Genomic DNA, 20,083 nt, shown 5'->3' on the forward strand with positions numbered 1-20,083 from the left:
AATCATCAACAACCTTCTCAATATCCTTATTGAAATGCCAACAATCTCCCCTTGTCTATTATAATCCCAAATGCCAACAATCTCCCCCTTTGGCATTGATGGCGAAACCAATTGATTTGACCTAATTGATTCAGATTGATATGAGATTCTGAAATGCTGAAATGCTCTCCTTCTGTCATCAGAATTCTCCCCCATAAATTAGTCTTCTCCTCTTCTTCAATCTTCTCCTCTTCTCTTATGTCTTCTCCCCCTTTGACAAAAATGTCAAAAAGTAAATAACTAAAACATAATTTCTTCCTGTATGAAGTGATTTCCTGTTGTTATGTGTCAACTTAGTCTCGGTCAGAGCATTTATGTCTTCAATTCCTGTTCCCTGTATTATTTCTTGTATTATTTCCTGTTCACCTTTAGAAAACATCCTAAAGTGTGTAAATCAGCATCAACTCCTAAAAGATATTTTGTAGAGTCATCAAATTGATGCTTTCACCAAACTTGGTTAGCAAGTAAAAGATAGGGGTAGGACCCCTAACTTACCTCTGAGATACTCAAAAGTGTCCCTTAGCAGTGGCTTGGTGAAGATATCTGCTATTTGTTCCTTTGTGATAACATACTCCAACACCACTTTCTTCTCTTGAGCTTCTTCTCTAAGATAATGATATTTGATAGAGATGTGCTTTGTCTTAGAGTGCATAATAGGATTCTTTAAAATGTTAATGGCACTAGTATTGTCATAGAATATAGTTACTGGCTCAGTAACTTTCTCATTTATACCTTCCAACAGTTGTTTGATCCATGCTATGTTGGTACAATTCAATGCTTCAGCAATGTATTTAGCTTCTGTTGTTGACTTTTAAACACATCCTTGTTTCTTGCTAAGACAACTCACTAGTCTTTCTCCTAAAAAAAAAGCTCCTCCACTTGTGCTTTTCCTGTCATCAATTTTGCCTACCCAATCAACATCAGTATAAAATTTTAAATCAAAGTCATTTCTATCCTGATATACTAAGCCATAATCCTCAATGCCTTTCAAGTATCTAAAAATTCTCTTGATTGCTGTCATGTGTGTTTCCTTAGGATCTGCAGAGAATCTTGCAACTATACCTACTGCATGTGCTATGTCTTGCCTGCTATGAACAACATATTGCAACTTTCCAATCATGGACTGGTAAAGTGTCTCATCAACAGATGCAGATTCATCATTCTTTGATAGTTTACAGTTGGTAGTCATTGGAGTACTTACTGGTTTTGAATCCTCCATTCCAAATTTCTTCAAGATTTCCTTTATGTACTTGGATTGAGTAATGAAAATCTCATTTTTCATTTGCAGTATCTGTAAACCTATAAAATACTTTATCTCACCAATTAATGACATCTCAAATTCTTTGCTCATTTCATTTCCAAAGTTCTTGCATAGAGAGTCATTCCCACAAAATATAATATCATCAACAAATATGGCTAAGATCAGTATTCCATTTTCATCATTCTTCATGTAAATATTGTTGTTTTCACTTGTTCTTATAAAAACAATCTTAATCAAATAAGAGTGCAATATTTCATACCATGCTCTAGGTGCTTGTTTTAGACCATATAAAGCTTTGTTCAATTTACATACCTGATCTTTATTATTGTCTTCAGTAAATCCTTCAAGTTGTTCAATAAAAACTTCTTCTTCTAATATACCATTCAGAAATGCAGATTTGACATACATCTGATATACCTTGAAATTATTGCAAGCAGCATATGCCAACAATGTTCTTACTCCTTCAATTCTTGCTACAGGTGCAAAACTCTCACCATAATCAATTCCTTCTTGTTGGGCATAACCTTTGCAAACTAGTCTTTCTTTATTTCGAATGACCTCTCCTTTTTCATTCAGCTTGTTTCTGAAAATCCATTTTGTACCGATTACATTTTTGTCCTTCGGTCTTGGGACCAGTGTCCATGTGTCATTCTTCTTGATCTGATCAATCTCTTCTGTCATAACTTTTATCCAATCTTCACTGTTAAATGCCTCTTTCACTATTCTCAATTCAAATTCAGATATCAGACATGTGTTCTGTCTCAGCTTGTTCCTTGTCATCACTAGATCATCCTTATCTCCTATAATCTAACTTGGTGCATCATGTCTTCTGACATATTTGGCTAATACAGGCTTGGTAGGCTCTATATGTTCTTCTTCATCACTCGATAATTGGATATTCTCTTCATTTCCTTCTGCAATTGTCTTGGTAGGACTTGTTGGTTGAACATAGACAAATTAATCATAATCTTCTGGTTCCTTGGAATTTCCTTCATCATTTCTTTCTGCAAATTCTTCAATTTTCACATTTGCACTTTCTACTATTTTGTTAGATGATTTGATCAAACATTTAAATTCTTTACTTCTAGAAGAATAACCAAGAAATGTTCCTTCTTCACTTTTCTGATCAAACTTTCCATTTCTATCATCCTTGTGTACATAGCATCTACTTCCAAAGATTTTAAAATAACTTACATTAGGTTTCTTGTCATACCAGATTTCATATGGTGTCTTCAAAGTACCTTTCTTTAGTTGTACTCAGTTTAGGGTGTAAACTACAGTGCTTATTGCTTCTCTCCAAAATGTTTGTGGCACTTTCTTTTCAATCATCAAGGTTCTGGGACAATCCACAATAGATCTGTTTCTTCACTCAACTATTCCATTTTGCTGTGGAGTTCTCAATGCAGAGACCTATCTTTTTATACCATGATCATTGCAGAATAAGTTGAACTCATTAGATGTGAACTCTCCTCCTCTATCTGATCTAAGACATTTCAGTTGTCTTCCTGTTTCATTTTCTCTCTTGCCTTGTACCTTTTAAACATTTGAAAACCTTCTGATTTTTCTTTTAAAATTATTATTGACATCATCCTTGAGTAATCATCCACAAATAATATGAAATGTTTATCACCATAATAACTTTGAACTTTCATAGGACCATAAAGATCAGTGTGCACAAGATCTAAAATTCCCTTAGAAGTGTAAGACTTACTTGTAAAGCTTTATCTTGTCATTTTACCCATCTGGCATCCTCGACACATAGCATTCTCAGGTTTTTCAAGACTCGGTAGACCTCTTACTCGGTGCTTCTCGCTTATTTTGATCAGATTATCAAAATTTACATGACAAAACCTTTTATGCCATAACCAGGTATCATCTATCTTTGCATACAAACATTTATTCTGAGTTGAGTCAAGGTGAAATGTGTTACCTTTTGTTTGTGTCCCGATAGCAGCTAACTTTCCATGCTTGTCACAAACTTTGACAATTCCTTTCTAAAATTCTATTCGGTATCCTATATTGTTTAGCTGTGACACACTCAACAAATTGTATTTCAAACCTTCAACCCAATAAGCATCATTGAATCTTGCATTATCAAGAAGTGTTATGGATCCTTTACCTCTTACCAGACATGGTGCATCATTACCAAATCTTACATAGCCTCCATCATAGTCTTCTAACATAACAAACTTGTGTTTATCACCTATCATGTGATGCGAGCATCCACTATCTATGATCCAAGAATCATTAGTATTTATGTGAGATATAAGGGCTTCTTCTTCATACCTTTCTTCATCTGATCCATCTTTGATAGCCACATAAACTAATTCCTCTGTATCAGTTTCATCTAATTTATCATCATTGGATTCCTCATCGGCTATTAAGCATGACTTTCTATCTCTTCTTCTGAAGTCTTGGTATCCTCTGTAATGATTATCTTTCTGTCTATCATCTCAGTAATCTCTCTTTTCAGTAGAATCTTTGTCAGGACAGTTAGAAGCCATATGTCCTATCTTATCACAATTGAAACATTTCAAAGGTAGTTTTCCTTTATGTTGAGACATGGACCAGCTAGGACTCAAACCTAGGACCTTCCATGCGTTGCTGGAGTGCTCTACCACTGAGCTACTGGTCCATCTTGGACCAGTAGCTCAGTGGTAGAGCACTCCAGCAATGCATGGAAGGTCCTAGGTTCGAGTCCTAACTGGTCCATGTCTCAACATGGTATCAGAGCCAGGTCCAGGCTAGGAACCCCAAGCACACGAGAGGTGTAGCTTAAGGGGGGGTGTTGGTGTTGGAAATAAGCCACACCTAGACTAACGATGGACTGGTCCAAGAGGGGCTAGTAGCTCAGTGGTAGAGCACTCCAATAGTGTATGGAAGGTCCTAGATTCGAGTCTTAGCTGGTCCATGTCTCAACATGGTATCAGAGGGAGCCACACCATCATGAAAATATACTTAATGCATTCTTCTCTGTGAGAGATAAGTTTGAGGAGCAAGCCCTTGTTAATACACTCTTCTCTGTGAGGGAGAAGTTTGAGGTGAAGGCCCCTGTTCCACCCTTTGGGAGTAGTCATGGTGAACATCATGATGAGATGAAAACATCACGTTGAGCAACTTTGTGATGGGCACTTGTGTTCATACTTCATATGCATTCTCATACATGGGAGTAGCCATGATGGATATCATCATGTTGAGTACCATGATGAATCATGTTCCACTATCTAGGAGTAGCCATGGTGGATGTTATTTCATGACTATATTATTAACAAGGATTCCTCCCTAGCTAAGAGGGAGTGTTGATGTTGTAGTGGTCACCCTTGTGAAGAGACAAATGGTTTCATTGAGGACCGACCCCTTGTGAAAGGGTGCCTCCCTCATATATATAGAAGATGCAAACTCAATCTCTAATCCATTCAATTTATGTGAAGAGTAGTTTATATATTAGTTAGAGCAGATCGATCCTCTGAAGAAAACCAATTAGATTTGCTCTTGTGAAACTTGCTTCAAGGAGTGAAGCAACATATATTGGGCCCGTATCTTGCATTATTGCTAGACATATTTGATATATAAAGACATTTTATGCTAGGTGCTTCTCCCTTGAGTAGGGGGGTTTTCCCTTGGAGATCAAACTGCAGATATTCTGACCAAAAACCTCTTTTAGAGTGAAGGTTGATCACTTCAGAAAAGGTTTAGGTATGATAGAAATGTAATTTGCTTTGCAATTTGTATTTGCATGTTTAATGTGTAAACTTCTTTGTCATGACAGGACATTTTTGGATTTTATCCCCTGGGTTCATATCTAAGAGGTGACAATCTCTCAAGATAATGAACACTTGTATGGAGACATTATAAGGTGATGATCTTATAATGTCCAAACCAGTTATCATGGTGGATCTCTAGTGAATCATGGATGAAGCCATGATTGTGTTGTAGTAAAACATTCATATGAAATGTTAATGCACATACCACAACTTGGATAAGATGAGAATTTAAATCTTTCTCATATGATTATCCTTAAGTATTGCGTGTAGGCAATACTGATATCACATGCTTAGGTGATATCCTATCAATCGCAAGATTGATGTGATGAACTTCAAGATCACGTGTTTAGGTGATACTACATACCAAATGATTAAATGGTATGATTCTCATGAATGACTAAAATGATCACTATCTATTAAATTATGATGCTTGAATATATTGTCTACATTCATCTTACCTAGCTAATAGGGAGTGTTAATTATGTTTTGTGTATCTATGGTGAGGGCCATAAGTGTTGACATGGGAGATCACTACACATTTTGTCTGATCATCCTCCCTAGCTAACAGGGAGTGTTAATATTTGTAGCTTGAGTCAAATGATCATTTAGAATACATATAATATATGTTGGTTAATAATAATATATTATTATGCTATATTATTATATTATTATTAATCATATAAAATTTAATATTCAATATTAATCTATTATATTATTCTAAATTAATAATTGATTGATGAAACATTACAATATTGGTTAAATTATCATAATTAAAGGAGAGACATGTCTATTCAAGGACATGCCTCTCCAAAGGAATATATATAGTATAATGTTATTCAATTTGAGAACACATAGAATTCCAAGAATACAAGTATTAGATTGAATCAGATATATACATTAAAATACATCCAATAAAACCTGGGAAAATCAACACTTTATACTTACCTTTGCCTCTCAATAACCTTTTGGCTAATAGTGCTTCAAACTCTTCTTGCTTTCTGATTTCCTCATATAGTTTGTGTACGTCCTCCATGTTCTTGTGAAATCTTTCACTTGCTCCACTGCGATCCCCTTTAGTGTACTTACTCATTCTATCATTGTAATCATCAGATTCACCAATATGAAAAGAACTAAATACAGATTCAACTTTATTTACCGATGACCCACTGTTATCAAAGTTACTTAACTCAAATGCATGTAGCTTACCAATAGTAGCATCTAAAGAAACTGGCATATTAGGTACAGACCTCAATTCATTGATTGCAGAGACTCGGATTGCATAAGCCGATAGAAGGTTTCTTAACAACTTACTTGTTATATCCTTTTCTTCAATAGTTCCCCCTGCTCCTTTGATTTGATTGACAATCTCCTTTAGTCTTGTACTGTACTGAGTTATGTTCTCACCTTCATTCATCCTCATAGATTCAAGTTGTCCTCTTAGACTATCCACTTTTTCTCTTTGAACATGTTCATCTCCTCCATACACAGATATGAGCTTGTCCCACATTGCCTTTGCATCATTGCAGCCTTCTAGATCATTAAACTCTGAATTAGTCAATGCAGATGTTATTTCAATCATTTCTTGGATATGTTCTTTCTTTTCTTTTATCTCTTCCATTGTCAATGGATAGGTGCTTGGTGTGATGAAATCATTCTCCAGATAATATACATCATATTCTCCAACTCCTGATAGGTGCAACTTCATCCTTTTCTGCCATGTAGAGAAACTTGACTTGTTCAACTTCGGTGCATCCCTCTTATACATCTTTGGATCTTTTCCTCAAGTACCTTTAAACTTTTCCCTCTTATATTTATGAGATTGTAATTTCTTAATATTCAGTTTATAGAAACAATTTTTTCCTAATATTAAAATAAATTAGTTTTAGCTTAACAATCAATTTGATTAGAATGCAATTTATGAACCTTTATAATGTGAGTTGCAGATTATACTTTTGTTGTCAGGTACTTTTATGTATTTGGCATGTGTGTAGGGCATGGTTGAATAATGTGTATAAGTAAGTTAATATTTAATTAAAATATATGGAAACATCCTTACATATTATAATTTAATATTATATTTTATAATCTAGGTATGTCAAGAATAAGGATGTTGGAACAAAAATGTCCGATAGATTGGATGAGAGCATGTATACAATCAACCCCAATGGTGAGAACATCACAACTCATATAATTAAAAATCTCATGGAGGAATTAAAAGAAGAGAAAAAATTTATTGAGTACTTTCAGAAAACTTGGTGTCATGATGAGAGTCGTATAGGTAAGATCATCAGTATATTCATTATGGTTTATATGCATTTACATCAAGTAGTATATTCTATATACTAAGACATTATATTTTTTGTTTAGAGACGTGGTTTTTTTTTTTTTGAAGCTTTTCTCATGCAAATCAAGAAACCAATGCATCCATAGAGTCATATCACTTCCACATAAAGAGTCACTATTTAAGTGACCGTTCTAAGTGATAGTTCTGATACTTAATGTAAGTATAGATGCCAAGCTAATAAGATGAGAGGGGGGGTGAATCATACAAACTTAATCTGCCATAAAAACATCAGATTCAACCTCGATAACATATACTTCAGTAATGTAACCAAAACTACTAAACATGCAAACTCAAAAGCATATAATCATCATACCACTCATAACACCAGATTTAACGTGGAAACCCAAATAGGGAAAAACCACAGTGGGATTTCGGACCCACTAAGAAATATACTCTTCTAGAGTATGCTCGGTTAAAAGCAAATCCTGTTAAAGATTACAAACACATTGCTAGATGTGACCCGCTTAAGGGATTTCCCTCAGATCTGTAGGATCTTCACCTTGTTAGAAGTGACCTTGTTAAAGGATTTCAAACACTCAATGAGAATGTCACCTTGCTAGAGGGTTTTACAAATAAGACTGTTAAGTCCACTTGGTTAAGAGATTTCTATCACTTCACTAAATAATAGTAATAAAAATCTATTTGCAACTTCACATCTAAAATGCTGAAGTAGATTCTTATTTTCTCAATACAATATAGACATAGAACTAATCTTGTCCATCTGCTGGGCTCTATACTCTGTTATTCAAAACAGATCTTCAAGCTTCTGTGCTCGGTAATCACTATGTAGCATCCCTGTGCATACACTTGCCCGCATACATTGTTTATCAACAGTTCCCTATTTATAAACAGTTCACCAACCACTTAATCTCCTTGATCACATTTTCCATGATCAATCATAGCCATCAGATCTTCAAACTTTGACTAGGTCCAATGTATCCTTCGATCTGAAAAACATTTTACCCTGCCTTGGAACTTGCATATATTTCTTGGAACTTGTACTAGGGTATTTCGGTTCAATTTGAGCTGTAGATCTTCCTACCGATTTTCCTTTGCCATAGATTCTTTAACAAACTTCATTCATGGCATACCAATCATTTAATCATAGCTAGCTCATCAGCTTCCTTCATTAAATAATGCATGTAATTATTTAATGTATTCTGTTATTACTCGGTTGCAACTCGGTAAATACTAAAATTCACTCGGTAGACATTCTGCCTTCATTAACCGATAGCGATAACCTTAGGGTTTACCGACTAGGTTCTTTGCTTGGTAACATAGTATAGTATTAACCTTTCAATCAATAACATATGTAGGATATCAAAACAATCTAATCATCATGATCTCATCATTGTCTAACTCAGTAATAGTTGCCCATAGAATAACTTATTTCTCCCCTTATCCATCTTATTCTTTCTGTTTCTTTTACTGACATCTTTATACTCATCAAATCATACTTCTCAAGATATGGCAACATCATACTGAATTAGAAAATCAATTTCTTGACATCAATGACAAAATAATAATATTAAGACAGTAAACATCCTTAATCAATTATATCCATAATCATCAACAACCTTCTCAATATCCTTATTGAAATGCCAACAATCTCCCCTTGTCTGTTATAATGCCAAATGCCAACACTAAGAAATGCACAAGGAGAATGGATTGGCTTATCCATACACTTCCCCACAGGGTAGAGTCGTTGTATCAAAATAAAAGATATTTACATCTATCTGGGTTCATAACTAATTTAAAAAATGAAAGATATTACATAACAACATTAGAAAGATAAAAAACAATGGCAGATGCTGACTTTTATCCCTATTATCTCATTCCTAACATATATAAGATAATAAGTCAAACCATTCCAGCAAAATGGTATCTTGTTAGGAAATTTAGAGTAGATTCTCATGTGTGTGATTGTCAGTGGCCAAAAAGAGGAAATGCATGCAAACATGTGCTAAAGGTTTTAAATATTCTAAAGAGAAACAAGACAAATGAGGAAGATCAAGTTGTTGGTAAGTGTCATTTGAGATTTAATTTTAATATTTGTATTTTTTATGATTCTTATATTTTTTTAAAACTAAATAAATTAATCTTATTAAATTACAGATGTTACTCTATTGGTTGATAATAATAATGAAGTTGGAGGGAGTTTTAGTCATGAAAACAACACCATTGGTAATATCAATATGATCTTTATAAGTAAATATTAAATTATTTTATGGTTCTCAAACTTAATTAATTTTTGTTTCAATTATAGATGGTCTTATACCTTTAGAATATCAAGATGTGGATGGGGTTGCCATTGGTGAAGCTCAAAGAACTGGTAAATTCTAAAATCACCATTTTGTAATGAAATATCAAAAGATTTTATATATTTTTTGACTTAATCATTGTTATTTCTATTACAAATTGTGGGAAGTCATCTAATACTTCCAATGGTAACTTTCAAAATTTCATTGATTATTTGACTTCATTGCTTCAAAACTTACCAATTGGAGAAGATGAAAAACCAATTTTTAGTCAGTGTGTTGAAAGATTTAGAATAGATATCCATGCATCTTTCAGTTCATCTTCCAAATTTAAATCAATCCCTGGCTCAAAGAACATGCCTGTGAGATGAATACCACCATGGTTTAGTCCAAGTAAAATGCATAAATAACATTGTACTCATCACAAACATAATGCTATTTCTCAAAATTTAAATGAAATAATTGAGGAGCATGAAAATTTTCAATTCCCCTCTTTATGACATAGAAAGCAAAATAAAAAAAAAGGTCACTAATCGCTCAGGCCTAGCGATACAAGAAGAAAGAGCCATTATCATGCATCAATGTGAGTACACTTATTTTAAAGTATTTTAGTAATTTACATGGTAATATTTCTTATTTTTATTTCTTATGTTAAACATGTCATTTTGTAGGTTTGAGTGATCAAAATAGTACTCGACAATGTCGATTACCTTTCTCTATTGATGTAAACAAAGTGATGACAGATGAAACTATACAAGTTATAGATGGTATTGTATTAGCTATTAAATGTTTTTCTTATTTAAAAAAAAATACTTAGTTCATATTTCTAACCATTTTTTTTATATCCAATCAAACAAACAAGATACAAGTTGTGGAGGTCAACCATCAATGCTCAATGCTATCCCTAATCAGACCCTTCAACAAAGAGTTACACTTAATTAAAAAATTAAATATTGTTTTGATTAATTACATATTGTAATTTTACACTTGAGCATTTTATCTAAGTTGATTTGTTAATTGTGCATTTTGTTACTTTTGTTGGACGATAAAAAAAATCAGGAACATATGTTACTTGTTTTTGTTGATCCTAAGCAACCAACAACAATGGATGCAATGCAAGTTACAAATGGTAATGAAATTATGAAACAAGTTTTCTTAAATTTTGAGTCTTTAATTTATAAATTAATTGTATATATGTTGATATGTTAAATGTGAATGTTGTTGCAACTTTAAATGATCAACATAACATCCAAGAACGTATGTTACCCTTCTATCTTGATCTTAACCAAACAATAACAGTAGCCGACACAATGCAAAGTAGAGATGGTAAGGAAATCATGAATTGAACTTAAATCAGTTCCAAGTCATTAATTTGAAAACTAATTTTATAACTAACTTATTGTATTTGTAGGTGATGATGATATTTATATGGAGGATCATGGGCAACACTTTTTTGGATAATCATTATAACTTGTATTATACTTTAATGTATTTACTGTTGAGTACTTAACTCTCTTTGATATATTGGAGGGAGTGCATCGTGGATTTAAGATAGGGACATCATTTGTTGTGAAAAGTTGGCTCATCATGTTGTGACCTTTATTTTTTAAAGGATAATGAAGCAATTTATTTTGACTCATGATGTTTACATGGCACTTCAATCATATAACATTCTATGTGTTGGGTAAAGGTTTTATAATTGACATCTTTATCAAGTAATCTTCTTCAACCATTTTAGTTTCCTAGGACCATTATTTCATTTTATCTTTCTTGTTTCACTCCACATCCCTCTTTGCATAGCCTTATTTACTAATTGTCATTTCCTTTTTATCTATTTGAGCTTCGTTATCTATGCTTTGAATTGATTTAATATCTTAGTACAAATTTATTTTTTTATAATTTATTTAATTTATTTTTCATCACGTGGTCAAGTGCATTCAAGGTTATTTACTGCATTCTAACATAATGGACCAAAATATCTCCCCCACATAAAAAAAAAGAAGTGCAACTACAAATGTGAATTAATATTAATAATCCAATTACAAATTTTCTCATGCATTATGTTTGGTATGTCTAAACTTCATTAGTGACAATCAATATAATATAGTTAATATAAATACAATTATTCATAAGAAATAATTACTAATCAAACTATTACTAAAAAATAATTGCTAATCAAAATTAAAATGTAATATATTAAATTCTAATCATTTATTAAAAAATATCAAGAATAATAGAAATACATTAATTTTATAAGATACGATCTAAAATTTTAATAAAAAATGTTGAAAAATTCAACTTTAACAATTCTTACTACATATATAATCTGAACTTTTTTCAATTTTTACTATTTTTTATTCTTACATACTTTTAAAGAAAAAAGATTTTATTTTGTACCTTAAAAACATGTACTATACAAACTTATTTGGTCATCCAAGATTACTAAATAGTAATGCTCAAAGAATTGTTTTGAAACTAGAAATTTTCTACCTGAAAATATTTGGTTTTATAAGATTGTTTGAACGAATTTAGACGCAATATTTTTTTAATTGCTCTACTTGCATTGTACGCATCTGAGGATTTTTGTCACTTTTCAACTCTGTCATGTCAGGTCTGAGTCCGTGAATAGACGGTACATCGTACTATGGAGGGGTATGTAGCAGACGCGTCTATTCTGGCTCCAAAATGACAATACGGATTGACTAACACGCGTGTTAGTCACGCGTTTTACATCGTCAATTTTGCAATTAATGGCTACGATTGACTAGCCTGTCGCTAACACGCTGTATGGAAGGTGTATTTTAGAGCCAGAATAGCTTCAGCCATATGCAACATGCCCATGACACGACAATGGATGGGTATGCTACTCCAGGTTGTGTGGTTTTCGTGGGATTTCACCAAACGAGCATGTATTCCTAGATGTGTGAGGAAAAGATTACTTCTAGCATTGAATGGAATATGCCATGAAAGTGTACAATAGAGAACAACATTTCCATACCACCTCTTATGCAAGACTTTGAATGAAGAGTCCTCATTCTCATTGTCAACAATAGGTATAGTCCAATGTCAAAGTAAAATAAACCATTTTCAACAATTTCGGTTTTGGGTTTTCAAACCACAATTTCTAGTTCTGATATTTTTTCCTCAATAGACCTTGACTTGCTTCAAGTCTTCAAAGAAGACGACCTTAACTGGTCCAATACGCGGAAATAAAATGGTGCGCGTCCGTCCATCTCTTAGTAATCTAATTCTCCTTAAATATAAATTCTTATATCTGACTAAGAAGCAATTAAAACTTGGACTAAACAAAATTTATTAAACGAAAAATGGTACTAAATTATTGCTGGCGATTTTCTTTTTAGGCTTACATTGTTTGCTGTTCTGTTACTATTCAATGAAGTCATTCCTTGATTTTTCTGTGTTTCAGTTTAGAGCTATATAGTCTCCATCAACTCAAGAAACGATGGAAACCTACAAGATGGAAATGGGAAGAAATGGTCTCTTAGGATATCTGCTCTTCTTTCATGTAATACTAATTATATTTCACACCATTGATGGGTCAGTTGTTAGTAGGGGAGATACACTTTTCTTAGGCGACTCGCTTACTGGAAAGCAAACAATAATCTCAATGAATGGGATGTTTGAATTGGGATTCTTTAGCACAAATGGAAGTAATAACTGGTATATTGGCATCTGGTATGCCGAAGTACCAGAGAAGACAAAAGTTTGGGTGGCTAATAGGGAGACTCCCGCAAGAGACAGGCCTGGCATTTTGAAGCTGTCAAGAGAAGGTCATCTGGGACTGTTTGATGCAAAAGGTGGATCTGTATGGTCGGTCAATGTGTCCAAGAAGGCTTCAAAGGCTGTAATTTTAGACTCGGGTAACTTTTTAATGGTGGCTGATGAGAATATATCTGACCCTCTTTGGGAGAGTTTCGACCATCCTGTAGACACCTGGTTACCCGGGATGAGGTTCGGTGGACAGCAAAAGTTAGTTTCTTGGAAAAACTCATTGGATCCCGCTCCTGGGCTTTTCTCCTTCCACATGGATCCATCCGGGGTTAAACAATTTGTGCTAACATGGAACAACTCTGTACAGTATTGGCGGAGCGGGACATGGAATGGCGAAATTTTCCGGGAAATCCCAGAAATGGGAAACAAAGGCTTCTACAATATCAGCGTTGAACGTGTTGGCTCATTTTTGTATATGACTTATTCACCGATTCATCCCATATTTAAGGTATCCCGTTTCGTCCTAGTTAACTCCGGGGCAATTCAAGAATACAATCTGATTGAGGGCAGCAAATGGAACATGTTCTGGTCCAAACCCAGAGATCAGTGTGCCGTATATGGTCTCTGTGGAGTTTATGGAACCTGCGACTCCAACAATCTTACCTTCTGCACCTGTGCAGAAGGGTTCAAGCCCAAAGACGATCTGTCTTGGAGATCGCGAGAGTGGTGGTCAAGTGGCTGTTTTAGGCAGAGCCCGTTGAGCTGCGATGCAGAAAATGAAAGCACTGACCAATTCTTCGAGTCGAACGTAATGTTGCCTGATGATAATTACTCTTTCTCATTACCTGCACCCACAAAAAAAGATTGCGAGAAAGCGTGTCTCCGCAACTGCTCGTGCACTGCATTTACTTTCAATCCGCCTTCATGGGCGTGCAAAATCTGGTCAGGAGATCTGCTAAACATGTACAGTTTTCCATCACAAAGCAATACAAATGTGTCCATTAGAGTAGCTGCCTCTGCACTTCTTAAGTTTCATAGGCAATCTTCCTCAGAAGGGAAAACCACACGTATTGTGGGCGCAATGCTTGGTACCATTGGTGCTCTTGCCGTTGTTTTGGGTATATTTTCGATTGTAATGTGGCGGAAGCATCGGCTACGATCGACTGAGAGGTATGGAGATTCCTCTAATTCTTTTCTTAGAATGTTTAGCTACAAGGAGTTGAAAATTGCAACTAGGAATTTCAGCTCTAAGTTGGGGAGCGGAGGATTTGGCTCAGTGTTCAAAGGAACTCTAACGGACGGTACGCTTGTGGCTGTAAAGAAAATGGAGGGTTCATCACAAGATGAGAAGCAATTCCGAGCGGAAATCAGTTCCCTTGGAAACGTTCAACATGTAAATCTGGTCAGGCTTCGAGGGTTTTGTGCAGAAGGATCCAGACGCTTATTGATTTATGATTTCATGCCGAACGGCTCTCTGGATTCTTTACTGTTCACAAGTGACTCAAAAACTGAACGGAAGGTACTTGACTGGAAGACTCGATTTGAGATAGTATTAGGCACTGCAAGAGGGTTACTTTATCTCCATGAAGAATGTAGAGATTGCATCATTCACAGCGATGTTAAACCAGGAAACATTCTGCTGGACAGTAATTTGTCACCCAAGATAGCAGATTTTAGTTTGGCAAAGCTTGTGGGTAGAGGTTTTAGCCACGTGCTGACCACTACAAGAGGAACGAGAGGTTACTTGGCTCCAGAGTGGATCTCCGGTCTTCCCATCACTCCCAAAGTTGACGTCTACAGTTTTGGTATGACGCTCTTCGAAATCATCTCGGGGCGAAGAAATCTGGAGTTAAATGTACAAGATTCAAGTAAGTATTACTTTCCTGTGTGGGCTGCAACTCAGATTAACCAGGGAAAGACGATTAATATTGTGGAGGAGGGTGTTGCAGAGGAGGCAGATATTGAAGAGGTGAGAAGAGCAAGTATTGTAGGTTTGTTATGCATAGAAGAGGATGAGTATATGAGACCAAACATGGGGCAAGTGGTGCGGATGCTGGAAGGGAAGTTGGAGCCTCGAACTCTGCAGATTCAGAAGTCTCTACCCGAGGAAGAGCAAGCAGAACAAAGCCAGACTAGTACGGATAGCGGTGGCAATGGCATTAGTTAAAGTAATGTACCTGTAATAAACTGTTGTGGTGAACATGTCATTTTAATTAATATGTTTTATGTTTAATCATAGTAATGTGTAAATCTACTTTTTATGTCAAATAAGAAGATAAATATTTTTATGCATCATTTTGTTACTATATTTTAGGTGATGTGTTTAGCTAGACGATTTTATATGAAAGAAATAATTTATAATGTAGGGAAGAGTACAGTTTCATATTCCAATAACCATTCACTTTTTGTACATCCAAACTTCAGTTACTAATTTTAAAGGCACCAAAAAAAAGATAACTGAAATCAAGTTAATAAATTTAACAATTACTATCTAATAGTTGCTCACTACTGGGGCATTTGTGCACAACTACTAGGTCATTTGTGCATAAGTATTGACAATTTTAATTGCACAGTTATAGGAACATCTTTAAGTAAGTATCAATTGACACTTTGAAATGTGTACTTTCTAACCCTTGCATGAATAGTGGATCCCAAAGCATGCATCATTACTACCCAAAAACCAGAACAATAGTTATAAGCAATTAAGTCACATACAAAGACAACAAAAGAAGAAAACATCAAAGTAGATGTACTGGCAATAATGGCTATAGGTACGCTTCCTCTAATATTTTTAAAATTTTATTTTAATATTAAATAAAAATATTTTATTTTTACAATGTAAAATATAGATATTTAAAACATTTAAATTTATCAATATAAGATGTAAATGTAATGATTTTGTGAGAAAATTTATGGGAGCAAAAATCAAGAGTATAAGGTTTTAAAAGAAAGAACAAAAAATCATTGAAATGGCAAGTAGATTACATATAAATAAAATCATTACTACATAAAAAGAAAAAAATTCTATAATATTTGGTATGGTTACATTCATTTTCAATATTATTACATAGTTTGATACACATTTTTATGAACCATTGTATTCCCATGTAGAACATCTCAAACTACCCAAACTAATCTATCAAAATAACTCCCAAAATAACATCTAACTATATACTAACAATAATGTATGACTACTAACAAGTCAGTAATGTAACTTTATTTCTAATGTATAACTAGTATTTCACTATGGGTGGTGTTGTCTATGACCACAGAGGCAATGTCGTGTTGGCTTACATGACCAACTTGGGAATGCAAACCTTGAGCTTTGCAGAGGTAGCTACCATTTATTATGGTTTGATCATCATTAATGAAAAATATTAAAATCAAATTTGAATAGAAGGTGACTCGAGAAACACAATCCTTTTCCTAAAATCTTAATTTGCTCTAGATTGGAAATGTTAAGGTTTGCTAGACATGTGTAAGTCCCTTATTTGAGGCATTAGCCACATTGGCCTCAATCACATGACGAGGGAGGGAAACAAAGTTGCAAACATGCTGGCTTCTTTAGGTCCATTTTCCAAGAATTTAAAAATCTGGACTAGTTCCTATAATATTCTAGATTTGGTTTGTGTAGCAATCTAGGAGGACATGAAGTATAATGATGGGGTATAATTCAAAAATTGCCTTTCTATCCTAGCTGCCCTTTTGTCTAGTCATTTTCCCCTAGATTGACAGACGTTCTTTTCAAAAAGAAGTGTCATTTCTCCTCATAAGTGCTATGGTACCCAAACTACTGGTTTTTGTTTCACCCACCTAGTTTCTTTTAGAAAGCTCAGGGTGGTGAAATTGTAGGGGGCGACAATTAATCAAAGTTGAATCTGATAACTATGAAGAATTCAAGTGCAAACCAAAGCTATGGTAGAAAGTGATCAAGGGGAATTTAGAGAGTTATGTGGAGGGCATGGAGGGTTTTGACTTGGAGCTTTCAAAAGACTTTGTAGAGCCCTAGCATAAGGGGGGGTGAAAATTTGCAAGGTTACCTTCAAATTCACGTTAGAGTTGATTACGATCAATACTGGACTCCCTTAAGATGGTATTACATTTCCTAAGATGTTGACGAGATCATATACGAAAGAATTGAAGTGATTCTTCAAGAAGGGTGAAGGAGTTTTGAAGTTGCAAAGTGGATACAATAGAGAAGAACTCCCTGAAAAATGGAAGGATGTGGACTCTCTTAAATGAAATTATTCACCCCTGATGCTTGTTTTAAAATAGTTCACACTCGAACCTTCCCCATGTTAAATCACTTGAGGTATGGAATCCGCATGAACTTTTCTTCCTGCTTCTATTCATCCGTATCCCAATTCGTTTCTAGAGCCAAGTCAAATATTTTATTGCCCCTATATGAGGATTCAATCCTTAGGCTATATAATTTTCATCTTTCTTTAACCCCTTTGGGTGCGTCCCCTTCTAATCTCCTTAATCCCCTGCCAGACCTAAATCTAGTGATTGGGGTCTCTAGGGCCCGTGTGGATAAAAGTACCTTAGTTATTGGTTCTTCCTCTATGCCCAAACTTGTCCCCACCTATTTTAAACCCTAGCAGAGATGTGAAGCAAGATTCCTCTTCTAATTCACCCCCCAAATAATTGGAGGTGTTGTAGTGTAGTGAAGACGACTTAGAGGTTGAGGAATATGATTCTTATTCTGATTTAGAATCTAAGTGGTCTCCTACTTGTTCGACAAGGTGGCCCCCTTTCCCCCTAATCAAGAGACCTTTGACCCTAAGAACTCTCCCATAAATGTTTAGGCATCAATTTTTAAACTGGAGGAGAATGTGGAGAGATAAGAAATGGTTATTAAGTGGCTCCTCTCATAGTTCGATGTGGCAATTAAAAAAATCAGTAGGGTGAAAGTGTTGGCTAAGGCAAGGATGAGAGTGGATAAATAGGTTATGGATAAGGATGAATGTGTTTGGGAAACAACAACTGATATCACCAAGAAGATGGAGAAATGGGAGAAAGTTGAGGGGAGATTAAAAGATCTCTCTAAGAAGGTGACATAAAAAAATGACAATAAAATTCTTCTGGAACTGAAAGAGAACCGAGAGATCTTGATTGGAAAATTTGAGTAAATGGATAAAAAAGCCAAGAAATGATGGTGAAAAACTCAACTTCTCTCAAAGGTATATAGGATGAAATTGATTAGAGGAGAGCCAAACACAAGAAACATTTTTTGTCTCATTCTACACCGAGGGATCCCCTTGATTCCATGATTAAGGACGCACTAGATTTTGGTACATCTAATTTTTCTAAATATCCTAACAAAATTTTTTACTTCTCTAATATAGTCCTTAGTTTATGTAAAGATTGGCAAGAAGGTAATGCCACTACCTAATAGCCCATCCCTTTGTGCCTTTGGCAGTTGGTTAGTTTCACTAGTTTTGTTGTTTTTTGTGTTGTTACCTCTGTCTCTAATTTAGTTTGTGATTGGTTTTCGTCAATCTTTAATTTTTTGGATCTATTTTTTTAGTATTTGTGCCCCTCTAGTGCACCCTAGGTGGCACTTTTTTGTAGTTATGTAACACTTGGTAATCAAAACTAGTATTTCACTGTATATAGTATAGATGTAATGCAAATTTTAACAAATACTCCCATCTCTTACAAATTCATTAAAGATAAGAGACACAATGAATGTTATTCCATCTATCATCCCTTTCGAGAGAGTTAAGTTGTCTTCAATTGATTATATGAATATGGATGCTATCCATAATTTATGTTCCTTATTTACATAAAGTGGCCATATTTTATAGAGAAGGAACAAGCCATTTTATATTGCATCTCTTTCATTGTTTTTACAAAAAGTAATGTTATGCTTATGGAGCCTATCACTCTTTATGAATTGGAGAAGGTTGTCTTATATAAGAAGAAAGGCATGGATCATGATCCTAATGGCTTAATCATTGAAATCTTCTAATAATTATATGATAATATGAAGGATAATATCCTTTAGGTTGTAATTGAGTCCTAGAATAATAAATAGATGCATGGAGAATTTAAATCTATATTTATCACCTTGATTCCTAAGAAGGCTTGAGCTAGATCCTTTAATCATTTATGCCCTATTTCTCTCTACAACTCAAAAAGAAAAATTACTACCAAGATCATTGATGATCAAATGAAAAAAATTCTAATTTATTTCATCATAAAAAAGTAAGGGTATTTCTTAATGGAACTCAATTTCTTGATGGTATTGTTATTTCTTTGAAATCTATTAACTCTTTTGGTTTTTTCAAGGGATAAATCTACTTTTATCACAGTTGATATGTCCAATACTTATGATAGATTAATTTGGGTCTTCCTACAAAATTTTGTTTCTATTATTAGTTTTTTAGTTTAGGATGTCTCCATTGGACATGAGTTGTGATTTATTTATTGATAAATATAAAGATGCAAGAACAAAGGTTGTGAAATTAAATCACTTTCGTACAAACCATTCAAAGAATGTGATACAAGGATTTGACTGCTGTAACATGAAAATATGAAACTTATATGCAATTCTAAAAATTAAGCTACCTTATCATAGAAAACCATGCCTAGATCCTTTTTATTGTACTTATTAAAGGAAAATGGTCGTTGATCCATAAGAGAAAGGGAAAACCATTGAGATCAATGATGTGGAGGATAT

At 34.3% G+C, this 20,083-nt stretch overlaps 1 protein-coding gene across 1 annotated transcript; it reads left to right on the forward strand.

Moving 5' to 3' along the window:
- The first annotated feature begins 13,029 nt into the window (after positions 1-13,029).
- Positions 13,030-15,634, forward strand: LOC131048732 (G-type lectin S-receptor-like serine/threonine-protein kinase At2g19130). The gene has a single exon (XM_057982800.2). It carries the CDS (start codon positions 13,130-13,132, stop codon positions 15,563-15,565), a length of 2,436 nt encoding a protein of 811 aa, XP_057838783.2. The 5' UTR covers positions 13,030-13,129; the 3' UTR covers positions 15,566-15,634.
- The last annotated feature ends 4,449 nt before the right edge of the window (positions 15,635-20,083 follow it).

Source organism: Cryptomeria japonica, unplaced genomic scaffold (assembly GCF_030272615.1).
Source record: "Cryptomeria japonica unplaced genomic scaffold, Sugi_1.0 HiC_scaffold_1114, whole genome shotgun sequence".
Classification (NCBI taxonomy): domain Eukaryota; kingdom Viridiplantae; phylum Streptophyta; class Pinopsida; order Cupressales; family Cupressaceae; genus Cryptomeria; species Cryptomeria japonica.

What these genes read in the sequence shown, in the direction of transcription:
- LOC131048732 (XM_057982800.2), top strand. Translation starts at nt 13,130, where the DNA reads ATGGAAACCTACAAGATGGAAATGGGAAGAAATGGTCTCTTAGGATAT.